This window comes from Dermacentor albipictus, unplaced genomic scaffold (genome assembly GCF_038994185.2).
Source record: "Dermacentor albipictus isolate Rhodes 1998 colony unplaced genomic scaffold, USDA_Dalb.pri_finalv2 scaffold_16, whole genome shotgun sequence".
Classification (NCBI taxonomy): domain Eukaryota; kingdom Metazoa; phylum Arthropoda; class Arachnida; order Ixodida; family Ixodidae; genus Dermacentor; species Dermacentor albipictus.
Genome location: NW_027225570.1, coordinates 3,170,618 through 3,190,026, shown reverse-complemented (window position 1 = coordinate 3,190,026; position 19,409 = coordinate 3,170,618). Strand labels below are relative to the sequence as shown.

The 19,409-nt window shown below is 48.5% G+C and overlaps 1 protein-coding gene across 7 annotated transcripts in view; it reads left to right on the top strand.

Moving 5' to 3' along the window:
- The window catches only part of LOC135906207 (putative phospholipase B-like 2), a 311,959-nt gene that overhangs the window by 166,480 nt on the left and 126,070 nt on the right, over positions 1-19,409 (top strand). For all 7 annotated transcript variants that reach the window (XM_070528951.1, XM_070528954.1, XM_070528952.1 and 4 more), the window contains one exon: positions 5,645-5,805. In XM_070528951.1, the coding sequence (XP_070385052.1) occupies positions 5,645-5,805 (161 nt within the window). The remainder of the gene's footprint in view (positions 1-5,644; positions 5,806-19,409) is intronic.

Here is a 19,409-nt window from a genome sequence, read left to right as displayed (position 1 = left end):
ATAGAGAAATGTGCAGAATATAACCAACCCTTATATATAGCTTTCATTGATTACGAGAAGGCGTTTGATTCAGTCGAAACCTCAGCAGTCATGGAGGCATTACGGAATCAGGGTGTAGATGAGCCATATGTAAAGATATTGGAAGATATCTATAGCGGCTCCACAGCCACCGTAGTCCTCCATAAAGCAAGCAACAAAATCCCAATAAAGAAAGGCGTCAGGCAGGGAGATACGATATCTCCAATGCTATTCACAGCGTGTTTACAGGAGGTATTCAGAGACCTGGATTGGGAAGAATTGGGGATAAAAGTTGATGGAGAATACCTTAGTAACTTGCGATTCGCTGATGATATTGCCTTGTTTAGTAACTCAGGGGACCAATTGCAATGCATGCTCACTGACCTGGAGAGGCAAAGCAGACGAGTGGGTCTAAAAATTAATCTGCAGAAAACTAAAGTAATGCTTAACAGTCTCGGGAGAGAACAGCAATTTACAATAGGCAGCGAGACACTGGAAGTCGTAAGGGAATACATCTACTTAGGACAGGTATTGACGGCGGATCCGGATCATGAGACGGAAATAATCAGAAGAATAAGAATGGGCTGGGGTGCATTTGGCAGGCATTCCCAAATCATGAACAGCAGGTTGACATTATCCCTCAAGAGAAAAGTATATAATAGCTGTGTCTCACCAGTACTCACTTACGGGGCAGAAACCTGGAGGCTTACGAAAAGGGTACTACTCAAATTAAGGACGACACAACGAGCTATGGAAAGAAGAATGATAGGTGTAACGTTAAGGGATAAGAAAAGAGCAGATTGGGTGAGGGAACAAACGCGAGTTAATGACATCTTAGTTGAAATCAAGAAAAAGAAATGGGCATGGGCAGGACATGTAATGAGGAGGGAAGATAACCGATGGTCATTAAGGGTTACGGACTGGATCCCAAGGGAAGGGAAGCGTAGCAGGGGGCGGCAGAAAGTTAGGTGGGCGGATGAGATTAAGAAGTTTGCAGGGACGGCATGGCCACAATTAGTACATGACCGGGGTTGTTGGAGAAATATGGGAGAGGCCTTTGCCCTGCAGTGGGCGTAACCAGGCTGATGGTGATAATGATAAGAATTCGTTGTCTAAATTCAGGCAGAGATATTTTTACTTGGCCTACCTCAACATCTTCGCATCACTTTAAAGCAGCGTGCCGCGCTGCAGCATCACACTCCTCTCCTTCAACAAACACAACTGTCCACCTTTAGAGCTTAAATTTGGGCTACTTGGTTAGGCGTGAAATGCGTTATAAGAACTTCCAGCGAAAAAACACCAAGGAAGGTCGCGAGTAGACAGAAACACACTGGTCTACGCCTTTATGTCCGCTTCCTTCATCCTTAGTGCTTTTTCGCTAGAAATTCTTATAATGCACTTAAAAGCGCTCTACATGCACCATTGCGACGTGATATTCCCTGATTTCCCTGCTCTCATTGTCATAATGCACCAAATAAAAGAAAGCGGATTTTTTTTGTTTACAGGCACTGCAGTTCATGAGATTTCGAGCCGCGTACGGAATTACATGCATGCAGCAAATAATATAAATGGGCATCTTTTTCTCTTCCTTCTTTTTTTTCACAATGGAGCCTTGAGAACTTCATATATCAGGTAATTGTTTGATAAATTGATATTTGCAGGTTGTTCTTGCTTTGATTCATTTTGTAAATTTCAATATTTGAACATCACTCATTTCAACCCATCCTGCAGGACGAATACGGTTCGTTGCTAGACTGTATGGTCTTAGCTTGCATTGTCTCTCTTTCTCGAGTTGCCATGTTTTACCTTCTAACCACCCGCCGTGATTGCTCAGTGGCTATGGCTACTGAGCAACCCTTATATATGTGGCATAAAACAAGGGTGTTCAATGTTCTGCATTCAAAATACCATTGACGAATACGGAACTGTGCGCTTTCAGAATGCAATAGATACGACATCAGGTACGTAGTTTTCTTCACCTGATGAAATGTTACCTATAATCGACTTTCGTTACTTGGGACGATAATATTTTTATTCAGACAAATGGAATAAGTATAGGCTACAGGATAGCTCCACTCTTAAGTGACCTGTACTTAGCCTACTATGACACAATGCTGCTTTCTTCCCTGAATGGTTCATCCGCTGCCAAGAGCTTTCGTTATGTACATGATTATATTGTTCGTTTAGATTGGAAACATGTTTACTACGATTAGAATGTGCAGATGACTCTTACTGTTCCGTCGAGCACCTAAAACCGTTGATTTTAACCCACGAGACGCTGGAAAACGAATCAGATGTCTTGACTTGAAACTTTTCTTTGGCCAAAGGCATGTCTGTTGGTCATACGAGCCCAGAGACAACAAGCCACTCTTCCCGTTCACATCGGTGCATAATAAACTCGAAAAAAGGAGTATCGTGCCACATTGTTTTCTGAATCCAACCGACAAATCCTCTACACACAAGAAACCGGACAAATTCTGCAGGCAAGTCGATTACCTTGTGTCACCAGGATGTCCTGGGCACGTGTTAATTTCTGTAGCATGGTGCTTGCAAAGCAAGCGCTATGACGCCAGTCGAAACGGGGTGACACAAGACGGTAGAAAAAGAAAAGCGGTTGTACTGCCTTACATGGACAAGAAATCACACACAATCACACAATGGGATCGGTCAGGCTGCAGGCCTCAGCGTTTCTTTTTTTTTCTGCGCTAAGAAAGTTAATTGGCCTATACGCTGAGGTACACTTCGTCACGCTCACTCAAACGAGTGCATGACCAAGCACAAAATCCGTTTTGTTGAGCGTGTGCATGAGTTAGTCTACTCGGTGCCGTTGAAATGTGGAAATGGATGCCTCAGCCAGTCAGAACGTTGTGTTAACAATAAGCTTAGAGAGCATAACGACAATGTTTAAAAAAACACTTAAAATCACTGCCGATGTAAGCCTACGCTGAAGGATATTGAAGCAATGCAAAAACACCCTGATAAATGTACCAGAAAATATGAGAGGCTTTTGAGATTAACCGCATAAATGTTCACTGCGTCAGCATCCCGTCTCTTTAGCTCTCCAAGAAAGAAATTGATTTTCTTGAAGCTGCATCACAGCAAGCAAGTGGCGGGCACGAGTTATTTCTTCCTTTTTCCTTCTTTTTCTTTTGATCCAGGTGCACTTTCCTTTCATGGTCCTATTGGTACTGCCTTAGTGCTCTGTATAAAAGAGTTAGCAAGTTAATAAAGACGCAGTTGTCAATCAGCGCAGTGTGTAAGTGGTTTCTCCCTCGTGTGCTGTCCTGAGCCGCCGTTCTTTCTGTGATGATGAACCAACTAGCCAGGTAACTGAATCCTCCCATGATGTATATAGGTTCGGAGCTTAGTCTCATGCTCTTAGTTGGTATACTGTCGGTGTTTTTTCTAGACGGCTGTGAAAAGTTTGGTTTCTGTATTTGAATTTACATTTTGCTCATGTTTCGTCTTTCTTTAGCTACAATTTTGTGATAGCAGGCTCTTTTTTAGCGAAAGTTCCCATGTTGCCGCAGTTAGTAAGCAGCAATAAAATGACTTCACGCAAAGAACACGGCTCAACATTTAGTTGAAGGCGGCATACAGTCTCCTGTGATAGATTAAGTCATGTGCTTTTCTTATAAATGTGAAGCTTTGCAAACCTCACCGGGCTTGCGTGATCGTGGATGCTGAGTGACTGTTCTCTAGCCGAATAGGCCAACCTATCACAGCGGAGGACGCGTCCGACATCGCCGCTGGGTTCCTAATGTATGGGGCTCTACGGGCCAATACCACGATCTAATTATGACGCACGCCGTAGTGGGGGACCACAGAAATTTGAACCGCCTAGGGTTCTTTAACGTGCAACAAAATATAAGCAGACGGGTGTTTTTGCATTTGGCTCCTATCGAAATGCGCCGCCAAGGATGGGACATGATCCTTCGACCTCGTGCTTAGCAGCTCAACACCATAGCTGCTGGGTTCCTTGCAACACCACCAGATGGTCCTCGCCTCCAGGTATACCCTGCAGCAGCGGGCGTGGGGGAAAATAACGAAGAACCAGAAAGCTCGCCTTCGCTCATCCGCGGCAGCGACGGCTGCATTTCATTTGCCTATCTACAATAACTGAATAAAGCCTTCAGTATAACTTTGTGCGGACATTCAATAAACGACAGCTCATGTTTCGAATTTTTATGCATTCATGCAAAGTTTCGCTGTGTATAGATTCCTACTCGTTGAATCTGCTGTATTGTTTTGTTTTTGCAATGGTGCCAAGTAAACCAGGGCGCCATGACGTAAAGCTATTCCAAACTTTTCCAATTCCGCAATTCCAATTCTGCAATTAGCTTTTCCAATTCTGCAATTAGCCCTCCACGATAGGTCAAACACTTTTTTGAACCACTCCCACTTCGCCTGTCTGTCACGCGTCGTCACGAAAACCGCCATAGCTCCCCATCTGATATGACGTGTATATACTGAATAAACACGATTTGACTGAATGAAATAAAAATAATTATTTCTGATTCGACGCCTCTTCCGCATTAGCCCACGGCTATTGGTGAAAAGTTTTCGGGCTGCACCCACTTCTCCTGCCTGTCACGCAACGTCACAAAACCGCGAAAACTCACCGCGTCAAAGTGACGTGTACGCGTTAAGGATGCATTAATATATGCCGACAAAAAGTGACTTTGTCTCTGAATACCCGCAGGCTGCCCCGTTCCAAAAGGAATAAAAGATGGATGCCACCGATCGCTTAATCACTGGCTACTCGAACCTGCTAGAGAGCATGGTTTATTTGCGTACAATAAACCTTTTTGCGTGAACGTGTAACGTTTTAAAGCTCTTTCGGAACGTTTACGACCTCTCTCTGCCAGCTGCACTTTGTTGAGGATCCGTTTTAGCGACATTCTTAAGCTTCCCTTGCGCGCAACCGCGATTTTCGACCAGCCAGCGCAAGCTAAGTAAGGGAAAGCGGACCAATCGCAGACACCGGCACCATCCTCTTCATCCGGTTATTGATCTTCAGGGCATTGGGTCGGCCCCATCAAATCCTTCTTCACTTGAGCGTGCTCTTCACCTCTTGCCAGCCAATTAGATGAGACAAAACGCTCAGTGTATGCAAGGTAATTTGTTTTTCAAGCAAACAAAAGTGACCTCTTATGAACGAGGAGAGTGTTTGATTGGTCTGTGTAGATAACCGTGCGGGTGACCGCCCGATGCTTGCGTTGGTGGTTACGCAAATTTGATGTCAGGGGATCGGAACAAAAACACATTGGAATAGTTTTACGTTATAGGGCCCCATCTTCCATTCCCTTCATTGCTTACTAGTTTGCTTCTGCCGTCGTCACCGCTCTGCCCTTGGTGCATTTAGGTTTAAACTCAGTATCCTCGGCAAGGCCAGCATGCGCGCAGCGCTTAAATCATCCACCTTGTAGAAAGCCTGATCGTTTCTTTTCGACCTCCATGTGTCGCGCTTCTACTTCCGCCATTTGGTTTCCTTTGTTTTTAATACCTATATGTTTCCCATACATTCTCAATTGTGTACCATATCAATTCCTGGCACGTCACGCGACGTGCTTAGCGTCATGAATTTTTTTTTTTGCCAACGTAACATCAGCGCAATTTGTTGCAGGCGGTGCTAGGCACAGGCGTCCGCAACCAAAACAGTGACTTGTGGAGCCGGCTTACTCCCAACAACAGCGTGCCCTCAGCCTTCCGCAGTCTGGCGGCGTCAAGACTCTCGAGTAGCGCCAAGGAGTGGATCCACACGTACTCCAGAAGCAGCGGAGGAACGTACGTCCCGCCCAATGAACCGTTACAACAGAGAACACTTAATCGATATACGTACAATCTTAAAAAAGTTTACACGCTTTGGGTCGTATGTTGTCCCACAACAATAACCGTCACCCATGTTACCCTCATTTCCTAAATTTAACGCTACACAGCTCAGTACTTCTAGGTCACGAACGGCTTGCGCCATGTCAGCGTGGCGCGGCTTTCTCGACAGGAAAGTAGCGAGCGCTGAGTTTTCGAGAAAGGAAACGCAAGCAAGGCAGATTACAATTATTGTTGTGAGAGAATATAAGCCCCAAAGGGTCTAAGCTTTTCTGGAAAGTTTAGTAATAATAATTGCGTAGATAGGGTGCTTGGTTGCTCCATAGATAACACCCTCACCTTTAAGGGGTAAGAACGAATCACTGTGGGAACAGCTGTAGTTCTTGGCCTGCTTGGCGAGATTTTGTAGCACGTTAATAATGTAACAGCTGTGACAGAGGGCATGAAAAGTGTATTCGATAAATGCCATAGCTTTCGCGGTGAAATTATCGTGTCAGATGTTCTTGTGCGCACTAGGTGGCCAGCCATAATAATCTATTCACAATAGGCTCTTTCTCATCGCAGGGGTACTTCGAGCTCGCTCTCACGTGTAATAGCTTTTTACAGCCATAAAGATAAGAGTATTATCCATGGGACAACAACACCCTTCAGGCTAGAGGTTATACATAAGAATCCACACTATCAAGTATTTAAAGGGAGGCGGGATACTACTCAAAAGCGTTACGTTTTGGGTGAGTTGGTTGTACATGGTTCTTATTAAATTTTTGCGCGCACAAAGATAGGGCGTTGAACGAAGGGACGCACAACATGCGCAAACTTCAACTGGCTTTTATTGTGACAGTGACATGTAAATACGCTTCCATAATCAGAAAAAAGAACAGGATGGCAAGAAAACAGACAAACCATGTGCAAAACTGCATAGCCACATGTGGTAACGAAACCAAACCTTGTCAGTGTCATTTCTTTTCAGCGTCCAGCAACCTCCCTTCCTTATCACTCAATGCTACACACGAGACACTAACACAACACTGATCAGGCCGAATAATTTCTCTGGCCTCAACTATCCCCCTGGTTAGCCGATTTATGTGAGAAAAGAATATCGTGAATCTGTTAAAGGTAGGATAACGACCATTGCATGACTTGCAGTGTTCTGCCATCCTTCGATGACCTTCGATGCCTTGCTTTACCTTGAGCCGATGTTGTGCTAGCCTCTCGTTTACGCATCGGCCGGTTTGGCCGATATAACACTTGCCGCACGACAAGGGAACCCGATATACTACACCTTCTTTGCATGCAACGAACTTGTCTTGATGCTTAATCATGTATTTTGGTTTCTCATTCATATTAGGGCAGCTTTTCCTGCAATGTCTTTCAAGTTTTGGGGAAGCCGAGAACACGACTTGGACGTCACAGCGAGATCCTGTCTTCTTTAGGTGACGTGAAATTTTATGGTAGTATGGAATTACAACCATTTTTTCTTTTCTTCCGGCTTCTGTCTTCTTTGCTATTGTTGCGGCGCGTTGTTCTGTTTTCAATCTTGCTTCATTTTAACGCGATAGCGTTAAGGAGCTCGTGTCGCAGAAAAGCCGGTGTCGTCGGCGTCGGTGTCGGCGTCGGCGTTTGCGGCGTTGACCGTGAGCGATAAATCACGGCAGGCGCTTCATAAATAAAAAGCAACTTCCAAGATTGGCCCGGTGGGAATCGAACCAGGGTCTCCGGAGTGTGAGACGGAGACGCTACCACTCAGCCACGAGTTCGATGCTTCCAAGCGGTGCAAACGCGCCTCTAGTGAATGCGGTGTTGCCTTCGAAACGAGCCGTGGAAAGTTATACTGCGGTGTATATCGGTAATTATGAACATGTAACGTACAGAAGTCACAATTACACGAGTTGCGAAGTGCGTTTCCGCTGCATTTCTTCTGCGCTTTCCGCACACGCAGAGCCATCTTGCGGCAAACACAGAAGACCCCCTCCTCTCAATGTACGGCGCTGCCCCGACAGGAGGCGCGCCGCGCGCGCATTGGGACCGCTGCCAGGCGCGTCGCGGGACTCCCTCTCCCCTGACGACGCTTCGCCGTGCTCCCGGTTTAGATCACTATCTATCTCTCCGCCGGTGCCGATCACGACGTTTGGCTGGCGTAGATCGTTTCCCCTCCGAGACACCGAGTTCTTTGGTTCGTTCCGTTCGCTCAGGCGCACGTTTCGTTGCCGCGCCGAACGCTGCGTTGCTCGACGCTCACCGCGTCATAGGTGGGCGCTAAGTCCGATGCGGGGCGCATCGTAAGTGATCGCTGTGCCGTAGCGCATTGTCTTATACCCCTTGGCGGGTCGACGGGAACGCTGTCGCGTCCCACTCTTGAAGGCGAAGCTTAAGCGTCCTCCAATTTTTTCTTTTGGCCGCACATGCTTTCAGAGACTGCTACCACAACAACTTGTTTCGGGAAACCTGCCCTTTCTATGCCTCTTTCGGGAAACCTGACTCTTTCTACGTATAAACCCAGAACAAGAAAGCCTCCGCTACCATTTTTTATCTGCGTTTATGTTTGTCGAAGGCGCTTGAAAAGTCATATCATCCCCTAATGAAGGAAAGTTTTCATTCACAAGTATTGCTGTTGAAACAGGCTGGTTTCCCGAAACAGATTGTTGCAGCAGTCGCTGAAAGCATGTACCGCAAAAACAAAGATGAGGCAATGTTGAAAACAGAACAACACGCCGCAACAATGTCAAGGAATACGGAATCCAAAACAAAAGAAAAAATGGTTGTCATTCCATACTTCCATAAAATTTCACATCACCTAAAGAAGATAGGATCTCGCTCTGACGTCGAAGTCGTGTTCTAGGCTCCCCAAAAACTTGAGACTTTGCAGGAAAAGCTGCCCAACTAAGAATGAGAAACCAAAATGCACGATTAAGCATCAAAACAAGTTTGTTGTACGCAAAGAAGGTGTAGTATATCGGGTTCCCTTGTCGTGCGGCAGGTGTTATATCGGCCAACCCGGCCGATGCGTAAACGAGAGGCTTGCAGAACATCGCCGCAAGGTAAAGCAAGACATCGAAAGTCACATGGCAGAACACTGCAAGTCATGCAGTGGTTGTTATCCTATCTTTAACAGATGCATGACATTATTTTCTCACATAAACTGGCTAACCAGGGAGATAGTTGAGGCCAGAGAAATAATTCGGCATGATCAGAGTTGTGTTAGAGTCCTGTCTGTAGCATTCAGTGATAAGGAAGTGAGGTTTCTGGACAGTGAAAAGGAATGACAATGGCAAGGTATGCTTTCGCCGGCACATGTGGCTATACAGTGTTGCACGTGGTTTCTTTGTTTTCTTGCCATCCTGTCTTTTATTTCTGATTGTGGAAGCGTATATAGAGTCGCTGTCACAAGAAAAGCCAGTTGAAGTTTGCGCATGTTGTGTGGCCCTTCTTCATTCGACGTCCTGTCTTTGTGCGCGCAAAAGTCTAACGGAATTCTACTAGTGGCACTCTTCTGTCCACGGTGTGTGATTTGAGGCGCCATGTGGCATTCACGAAAGCCGCTGTGGGTGGTCTGCTTCAGCTTTTGAGTCCAGTTTCGGTATGTGGGTGCACTAGCGTACGTATGTGCTATGGCGCTGCGCTGCTAAGCTTGAGGTTGCGAGTTCGATCCCAGCCGCCGCATTACGGTGGAGTCCGAATGCAACATCGCTGGTGAACCGTGAGTTAGGGTCACTTTGAAGGACCCCAAGTGGTTATTACTATTCCGGAGCCCTCCACTACGACCTGCCTCATAATCATATTATGGCGCTCGCTCGTAAAACCCCAGTTTGCTCCAATTATTTTTATGGAAAAGCGCCTAAATGAATATTGAAATTGAATATCTCATTGGGTCGAGCTGTCGGCCGTAATTGAACATTGCGGTATATCATATTTTGCATAAAGAATACCAGTTATTTCTTTTTGATTTCGTTTCTCTGATCGTAACTACGTTCGATGGCCTTAGTAGGATGATAAAATGTATCAATTACATATAGCACATACGTACCAGCAATGTGAATTATTGGCATTGAATGGGTGATCAAATATTTTTCATAAGCAAAATGCGGCATAAACAAGTGTATTTACTAGAAAGTGTCACGTAAACATCATAATAATCATCATCAGCCGCAGCAGCAGCAGCCTGTTTTACGCCCAGTGCAGGGCAATATCTACAGGGCCCACTGCAGATATCGCCCCTGCGATATCCAGTTACCCCTCTCCTGTGCCAACCGATTCCAACTAGCGCCCACGAATTTCCTAATTTCATCACTCCACCTAGTCTTTTGCCGTCCTCGACTAGGTTTCCCTTCTATACAAATATACACATATAAATACAAAAAATAGTCTTTTTAGAAAAGTTATTTACGTAATCTGCGTAACGATATAGATCAGCAATATTCGTCAATATATGTTGTTGTTTTGTGTCACGGTGAACCCATAGATTTATTTTTAAATATTCATCGACGAGTACCATATTCCCTAGCGCGAAATTTGAGCACAGCTATATACGTGTTTGCATTTCGAGATATATTGGCTGGCGTGGGCAACCTGTCCTGTGCGGCATATTACAAAAGGAGCGAAATGTGGCGCGACTGCTTCGCTTATCGGGAAATCGTGAGAGGCAGCGCGTGGGTGACGCTTGAGCGCGACTCACCGCAGCCGCCGCAGGCAGACCTTCGTTCGTGCAGCGCTTTGTTTCCATACATTGTACCTGCCGACGCGCCCACCGCATGCCATCGGTAAACAGATGACGGCGCGCGGCTCTGACGCCATCTTGTAGCGGTCGTCGGTGCAGAACCCGTCCTCTGCGCTACTATGCTTTTATTATCACGCTTTCGCCATACCCTCCTCTTCCGGTTTCCTCCTCGCGCTCTTCGCTATCGCCGTCTTTCATCCGCCGCTGCGCACCATCTTTGCTTTCATCCGTCGCTGCGCTCGTTCGCTCGGTTACGCCGAAGTATGACGCCGACGCAAAACGTAGGAACGGGAGCCCAAGAGCTGCTCTGTAAAAGTGCAGAACACACGAGAACACAGAGAACGGTACCATGCCGTTTCAAGCACCATTCGGAAAAAAATATGTGCCTCCGCGAACGGCACAGGTCCGATGTCACATGACATCAACGTAGGCTAATAACAGCAAACAATAATGCGATCTCGTGTGTGGGGTTCTCACAACCGTGCTCTTGTGACAAAGGAACGACAACACAGTAGTGCAAACAAGCACAAGGGCATTTATTGCACCTTTCATAGATGAATGCCTGCTAGCCGAGTTGCTATCCTCAAAACATGCCGATGGGCGCGCCACAAACCTAGGAAGTCCGACTCACCGCGACCGGATAACGGGCGAATATGTTCGCCCCATGACGGATCCCAACGCCTGGTCGTTCGCGCGTATGGTCACGCGAACGGTGGTGCGTTCGCACGAGGCCTCACGAGGGGGTTTCGCAGAAGCATGGATCGGCGCGCGCGCGGAAAGTCCGCGCTGCTTGCCGTCCTCCAACCAAAGAAGAAGAGTCTTCCTTTTCCGCGCCCAAGTAACCCCGCCGTGAGACGGCTTTAGCAGCGCAACACTCGCGCCATCTCTCGTACTCCGCTTCAAGCACACCGACCACCGCGGGGCCTAGGCCACGCGGCGAAGACGCATTGCAGGGGACGGAAGCTATGCGGGAAAACAAGATATCAGGGGATGTGTGAGAGTCATGCATCCCCACATCCCCCCAACCTTAAATCACTACATATACCGGCGCAATATGTCACACGGTCTAACATCAATGCATGCTTCGCGAACAAGGTAGTAAATGCAACAGTGACCGTGCCGAGGAAATTTCCACACGCTGTCCATAACACGCGAGCCGACATTGTCCTTGCGTACACCGCTGGTATCCGCCAGTCACAGCAGCAGCTTTGCAGACTCGACGGCACGATTCCAGGCCAGGACTCCGGAAACGGGGACGCAGTAATCGGTACGAGCAAGCGTCGCTCGCGCCGACGCGCCCTGCTGGCAGAGCCGCGGTAGCTGTCGGTGATCGTCAGCTCTTTTCTCCGCCGCGGAGGGTTGGGAGCTGGATACAGGCGGCCGCCGAAGTCGCTGCGCCGAACTGACCACAGCATCACCATTGCCTGGGGTGGCTCGATCGTAGTCCGGGGCAGCAGCGCCGACGATGTGCAGGTGATGCCAGCCAGTGGTGACTCCGCTCTCGCTGCGAACAATCAGCACACTCGGCAAAAATTGAAGTAGTGCAAGGGGGAGGAATTCTGCATGCGCATCGCCCACTTGGTACGATGTACAACTCGGCTAGCGAAAGATCGGCCAGCTACTCAGATGCTAAGTTCACGTGAACGAAGCTCGCTTCCTTGAGTCGAACGAGTAATTTCAATTCGTGCGAGGCTAACTAGAACGAGGGAAGCAAAGTGCAACACCTCAACGCCACCGTCCACCAGGTTGTGTTCCTCCACGTGTGACAGGAAGCTTCGTAAAGCCTTAGGCCTAAAGCTTCGCTACCCTCACAACAACCAGCATCCGAAAAACAACACCCAAAATGGGCGGAAAAGAGGCAGACGCGATGAGACGTCAGCTCTGTTAACTAGTCCTACCCCGCTCGGTGCACACAGCATCCGAGTTGACGGCGCCCACCGTCCTAGACGGTGTCGGAGCGCCCGGTGCCAGGCCGCAATACCAGTCAGCCCGTAGTGGCACCCGTGGCCCGCTGTGACCCGACTCCCAGAGCCGCGACTTCATCAGAGTCAAAGAGATAGAAGAAGCTATTTACATGAGAAATTCGGACCACCCAGGAGGCTTCCGTATTCACTCGCTCCAGGCTTGTGAATACTCCGCGGGCGCTAAGCGTCGCTCTCCCAGGACGCAGACCACGTGGCTCTCGTACCGACAAATGTCATTAAAAAAACATTGCGAAAAGGCTTAGCATGTTGACAAGTTCAAATACACTACAACCACCGCCGCCTCGCTCAAGAAAGCACGCCACCAGCGCTAGCGATCAAAATTCACGCTAGCCCTACGCTTCGGTTCAAACAAAGGTCTCGAACGAAGCAAAAGTGTTAAAACTATCGTCGAATGCCCCAAGAGGCCCCTCGTTGGGCAGCCAGATATGGGATCTCACCCCCATCTTCTTGGGACAAAGGAACGACAACACAGTAGTGCAAACAATCACAAGGACATTTATTGCACCTTGATAGATCAATGCCTGCTAGCTGAGTTGCTAACCCCAAAGCATGTCGATGGGCATGCGACAAATCTAGGACGTCCGACTCACTGCGATCGGATAGCGAGCGAATATGTTCGTCCCATGCTGGATCCCGACGCCTGGTCGTTCACGCGTACGGTCGCGCGAACGGTGGCGCATTCACACGAGGCCTCACGAGACGGTCTCGCAGAAGCATGGATCGGCGCACGTGCAGAAGGTCCGCGCTGCTTGCCGTCCTCCAGCCAAAGAGGAAGAGCCTTCGTTTTCCGCGTCCAAGTAACCCCTCCCTGAGCAACGCAACAATCGCGCCATCTCTCGTACTGCGCTTCAACCACACCAACCGCCGTGGGCCCCAGGCCACGCGGCGAAGCCCCATTGCAGGACACGGGAGATATGCGGGAAAACAGGATATCAGGGGACGCTTGAGGGTCACGCATCCCCACACGTGATCAACTTTGACCATCTAGGTTTCTTCAAAATGCTGCCATTTCACCGTGCAAGGCCCTTTGTGTATTTGACCTCCACCTAAATTGCGGTCGCTGCGGCCGAGAATTCAACCAAGCCGTCTCCTCGTGCTTAGTACTACAACACTATAGCCGCCAAACAACCACGGCGGGCATATAAATTACAAGATAATATTATGCCACTCAACTACTGTGTGCGTGTTCTCACGCTACTCAACTGTCTTCAATCAACTTTTGAAATATATACGGCTGCATTCGTTAATCGCCGCTTGATAGTAGGCTTCGTCATGTAGGATGGCTCGAAAGGTTTCGTGACCTAACAAGCGTGGTGCGATAAGCGTCAGCATCTGCAGAAGCAAGAATGTTGTGTTTGGATCATGAGGCTCATAAGCTTTAACCTTCTGGTATCACGAAACAGCTACAAAAGAAATTCAAAGAATGTTAAAAAAACAGCGCGAAAGAGCACGAAAAAAGGAAAAAAAGCCAGCTCTCGGAAGAACAGAAAAGAGCTACTCAGTTCATTTCAATAAAAAATAAACCGAGAGCGCGTAGCGCTTCTCAGCCATCCACAAAGAAACATCCACTGGTTTAGCCATTTACCCTTTCTGTTACCCTGTCTCTTGAGCTCCGGAAAAGAGAAAAGAGAAGAGCAGTTTTTCACCTTTCTCTATCTTTGTCGCAAGCTTTCTGTTATGTAAGGATTGGGTGACGTCATGAAAGTGCGTTAAACAGTCACATTTTACACCAATATTGAGCGGTTATATTTAACTGTCACTTACGTCACGTGTTCTAACAGATCATCGTCTGAAGCAAGAGAGTACCTGCTTTTTTCCAACACTTGTGGGTTGCAGCTTTGACCAACGACCTTGGAATCTCGTGGCAGACTCTGCCTATTTTTGTCATTAGGGCGTCCGGTGCGGTAAGTTCGCTACTATACACGCGATCTTTGAGACCAATCGTGAGATCATTCTGAGCAGCGGTGGTGCAGAGGTAGAAATGCAGCGGTGGCGTAGAGGTAGAACACCCGCCTCGCGTGGAAGAGGTCCATGGTTCGAATCCCGGTGCCGGCAGTAATTCCGGATCCCGCTGCCGGCAAAAGAAATCCGCGTGTTGATAAAATTGCACAAACTGGTCTGGAGTGTGGCCTGATCCCGATGACCAGAACCGGTAACGCACTCCCTCACCAGAGCAGGATTTGCCACCCCGGTGCAGTACATGGCCACAACCTCCTATATGAACACAACAATCAAACCCCGGCCCTCAGTCCCCAGCAGCTGCGAAGCAAGTGATCACGGCGGCGGTCAGACCTGCGACGCAGCAGAGGGTGCGAAGAATCACTAGCTCCGGACAGGCCGCCATTGGAATATGAACCTGGCAACGTTTAACGCCAGAACGTTATCTAGTGAGGCGAGTCTAGCAGTGCTATTGGAGGAATTAGAGGGCAGTAAATGGGATATAATAGGGCTCAGTGAAGTTAGGAGGCCAAAAGAAGCATATACACTGCTAAAAAGCGGGCACGTCCTGTGCTACCGGGGCTTAGCGGAGAGAACAGAACTAGGAGTCGGATTCCTGATTAATAAGAATATAGCTGGTAACATACAGGAACTCTATAGCATTAACGAGAGGGTGGCAGGTCTTGTTGTGCAACTTAATAAGAGGTACAATTTAAAGATTGTACAGTGTTATATTCAGTTTCGTTATTTATTTCAGTTCTTTATTCCCCAGGGGGCGCTTCTGTTCTTCATTATATGTTTGCTTGTATATGCTAAATAAACGGCTTTTTACATCGGGACGGCTGGAGTCTGACTTCCACCTGCGGTCAACACCGCATTGGCGATGAGGATTGCGTGAACGTACCCCCAGCCCCGCTGCGCTGTCCGTATCCGCCCACCATGAGCTTCACCGGGCTTGCTCCGCCACCGTTTTTCCTTCCGACGCCCGGCCGTCCGTCATTGCCATGGGAGCAGTGGGAGCAGATGTTCAACGTGTACTTGCTGGCATCCGGAGCCGCCGCATTCAAGCCGGAGCAACGCAAGGCTATTCTTTTGCATTGTTTGGGGGCGGAAGGCCAGCGTTTTTATCAGACGCTACATGCAGGGACCAGCGCCGCAGCAGCGGCCGCGCCAAGTGCAGCAGCACTCGCCGATGACAAGTCTGTCGTGGCCCCTCCTGACGAATACGACTCTGCACTCGCCGCATTACGGCACCAGTTTTCGACGTCGCGCAACGTTATCATCGAGCGTCATCGCTTTCACCGTCGCAGCCAACACACAGGCGAGTCCGTTCATGACTTTGTTGCCGCTCTACGGGAGCTAGCGTCACATTGTTCGTTTGCCTCGCAAAATGATGCTCTGTGGGACCAATTCGTTGCCGGCGTAGCTTCCACTCGCGTACGTGAGCGGTTACTGCTCGAGGGTTCCACACTTTCGTTCGAGAATTCTGTTCGAATTGCACTTCAGTTTGAGCAGGCGGCTGAAGAGCTAAAGGAGCTTTCTGCTTCGGTCGAAGCAATTTCACTGCGGGAGCGTCGAAAACCATCGTCGCATTCTTCGAAACAAAGGAATTCACAACCGGCAGCCACCTTAGAGCAGAATTTAACGAGGAGCGCGGGCGGCTCACGTGCGCCGCAGCGGAACCGCCCCCCTCTTTGTTTCCGATGTGGCTCGCGCAACCACATCGCGTCAGCGCCGCAGTGCCCAGCGCAAGGCAAGACTTGTTCGTTTTGCGGTCGCAAGGGCCACTTTCAAAGGGTATGCAACCGCAAGCTAACCCAAATGCAAGGTCGAGTCCGTGGAGTTGAATTTCATGAAGATGTTTCGTCTTTCAGCAGTGCTGAGGCAGTTTTCACTGTGCGACGTTCCGCGCGTAGCGGAATTCATATTCAAGTGCAAGTCGCGAATGTCACTTTGGCATTCCTTCTTGATTCAGGGTCATCTGTTTCAATCCTGTCGGAGCAAGAATTCAGTCAATATTTTCAGACCGTTCCGCTTCTGCCTGCTCCGCATGTTAGTCTGTTTGACTACTCTCAACGGCCGATTCCAGTGCTAGGTTGTTTCCAGGCAGACGTTCGATTTAAAGGCCGCACAGCGTCGCTACGTTTTTATGTTGTTCACCGAGGCACTTCTCCGATCGGTCTTGAGCGCATTAAAGCCTTGGATCTTCGCATTGAGGGTTCTGCTCTCAAGTGCTTATACACGTCCATTGCTCCGCAGCCAACTGTTGTTGACCCGCTATCCTGTTCTATTTCCACACCGTCAAGTGCGCAGCCCCATAACAAAGCTCTTCCGCCAGCTTTAGCACACGAGTTCAGTTCACTTTTCAGTCCAGAGTTGGGTCTTGCTAAGGGGTTGACGCATCGCATCAAGACACGGCAAGGCGTGTAGCCTGTAACTTCGAAGCTTCGCCGTCTGCCGTATTCTCTCCGGACACCAGTATCAAATGAGCTTCAGAGGTTGCTGAGCCTTGATATCATCGAGCAGATCGATGCTTCTGAATGGGTGTCCCCCATTGTTGTTGTTAACAAGAAAGATGGTAGCATCAGGATCTGTGTAGACCTTCGAGAGCCGAACAAAGCTATTGTTCCAGACAGTTTCCCATTGCCCCATACAGAGGAGCTGCTTCACGCTTTGGTAGGCGCTACACACTTCTCCAAACTTGACTTGGCTTCTGCTTACCATCAGGTTCTCTTGCACCCTGACAGCAGGGATCTGACAGCTTTCATCACTCATGATGGCCTTTTCCGTTTTAAAAGAGTTTTCTTTGGGTTGGTTTCTGCCCCAGCGGCATTTCAGACGATGATGGCAAAAATCCTTGACCGCTGCCCTGGCGTGTTGTTCTACATTGATGATGTCATCATTTTTGGCAAGACCGCAGAAGAACACCTTTCAAACTTGAAGACCGTGCTGCAAAAGATCAAGAACGCCGGTCTGAAACTGAACAACAAATGCCTTTTCGACGTTCCAGAACTTGCCTTTCTAGGGCACAAGGTCACTGCACGTGGTATCTCGCCACTTCCAGAGAAAGTAGACTCCATAGTTAACACACCAGTGCCAACTGATGTTGCCGCCCTTCGTTCGTTCCTGGGCCTCGTAGAATACTACTGCAAGTTTGTTCCACACTTGGCACAAGTGGTTGAGCCTATGAGAGTCTTACTTCGCAAAAATGAGCCATTCATCTGGTCTGCCGAAGCAGACAGCAGTTTCCGGAGGGTCAAGGAAATACCTTCGTCGAACACAGTCCTACAGATGTTCGACCCGTCATTGCCAATAATTGTGTCGACCGACGCGTCCGACTGTGGGCTGGGAGCAGTCCTGCAGAACCAAAGTGGCCACGAGCTCCGCACAGTCGCTTTCGCATCTCGTACACTGTCGCCTGCAGAAAGAAAATATTCAGTCGTTGAACGAGAAGCTCTTGCGTGCATTTGGGCGTGTGAGCGATGGCACACGTACCTGTGGGGTCGCCATTTCACTATTCGAACAGACCACCAGGCACTGCTGTCCTTGCTGTCGTCACAAGGACGTGGAAGACGCCCACTCAGAATTGCACGATGGAATGCACGACTGCTTTGCTACAATTTGACTGTTGAATACCGCAAGGGGTCCACAAGCACTGTAGCAGATGCACTTTCTCGGCTACCAGCACCTACCTCGGAGGCAGAGATTGCTAAGGAGGAAGAAATTGTGTCGTTCATTGAGCCAGCCTGCGTGACAAAGGAGGAATTCAGACAGAAGCGCCCTGGGGAATAAAGAACTGAAATGAATAACGAAACTCAATATAACATACTCCCTCCCTTATTTTTAGTGGTTAGTTGTTAGTAAGTATTAGTAGCGAAAACCCCAAAGCATGCACACTGTACTTATTTACACATATTTACAACTTATGCACACAATGGCAGAACACATATTTACAACACAATGTCAGACCGCGAATTAATTGGTCCGATAGTCTTGGAGCCAGGCCGGTGGCCGGCGCTCTCGGGTCGGCCGCGTTGGATGTCGCACTGGCGATGGGCTCGTTGACTGCTGCTGCGCTATGCCAGGAGACAGTGCCTGCGTCCTGGGAGAAGGACGGAGGCACTGTCTAATACTAATAGGTAACTTTAATTCCAAGGTAGGCAAGAAGCTGGCTGGAGACGAGGCAGTGGGGGAATATGGCATAGGCACTAGGAATAGCAGGGGATAGTTATTAGTAGCGTTTGCGGAACAGAATATTATGAGGATAATGAATACCTTCTTCCGCAAGCGGGATAGCCGAAAGCGGGTGTGGAGGAGCCCGAGCGGCGAGACTAGAAATGAAATAGACTTCATACTCTGCGCTAACCCAGCCATCATAGAAGATGTGGATGTGCTCAGCAAGGTGCGCTGCAGTGACCACAGGGTGGTAAGAACTTGATTTAGCCTAGACCTAAGGAGGAAACGGAAGAAACGGGTACATAAGAAGCTGATTAATAAGCTAGCGGTAGGAGGGAAAGTAGAGGAATTCCAGATCAAGCTACAGAACAGGTATTCGGGTTTAACTCAGGAAGAGGACCTTAGTGTTGAAGCAATGAACGACAATCTTGTGGGCATCATTAAGGAGTGTGCAATGGAAGTCGGTGGTCTCTCCGTTAGGCAGGATACCAGCAAACTATCGCAGGAGACGAAAGATCTGATCAAGAAACGCCAACGTATGAAAGTCTCTAACCCAACAGCTAGAATAGAACTAGCAGAACTTTCGAAGTTAATCAACAAGCTGACATAAGGAAGTATATTATGGATAGAATTGAACATGCTCTCAGGAACGGAGGAAGCCTAAAAACAGTGAAGAAGACACTAGGAATTGGCAAGAATCAGATGTATGCGTTAAGAGACAATGGCGGCAATATCATTACTAATATGGA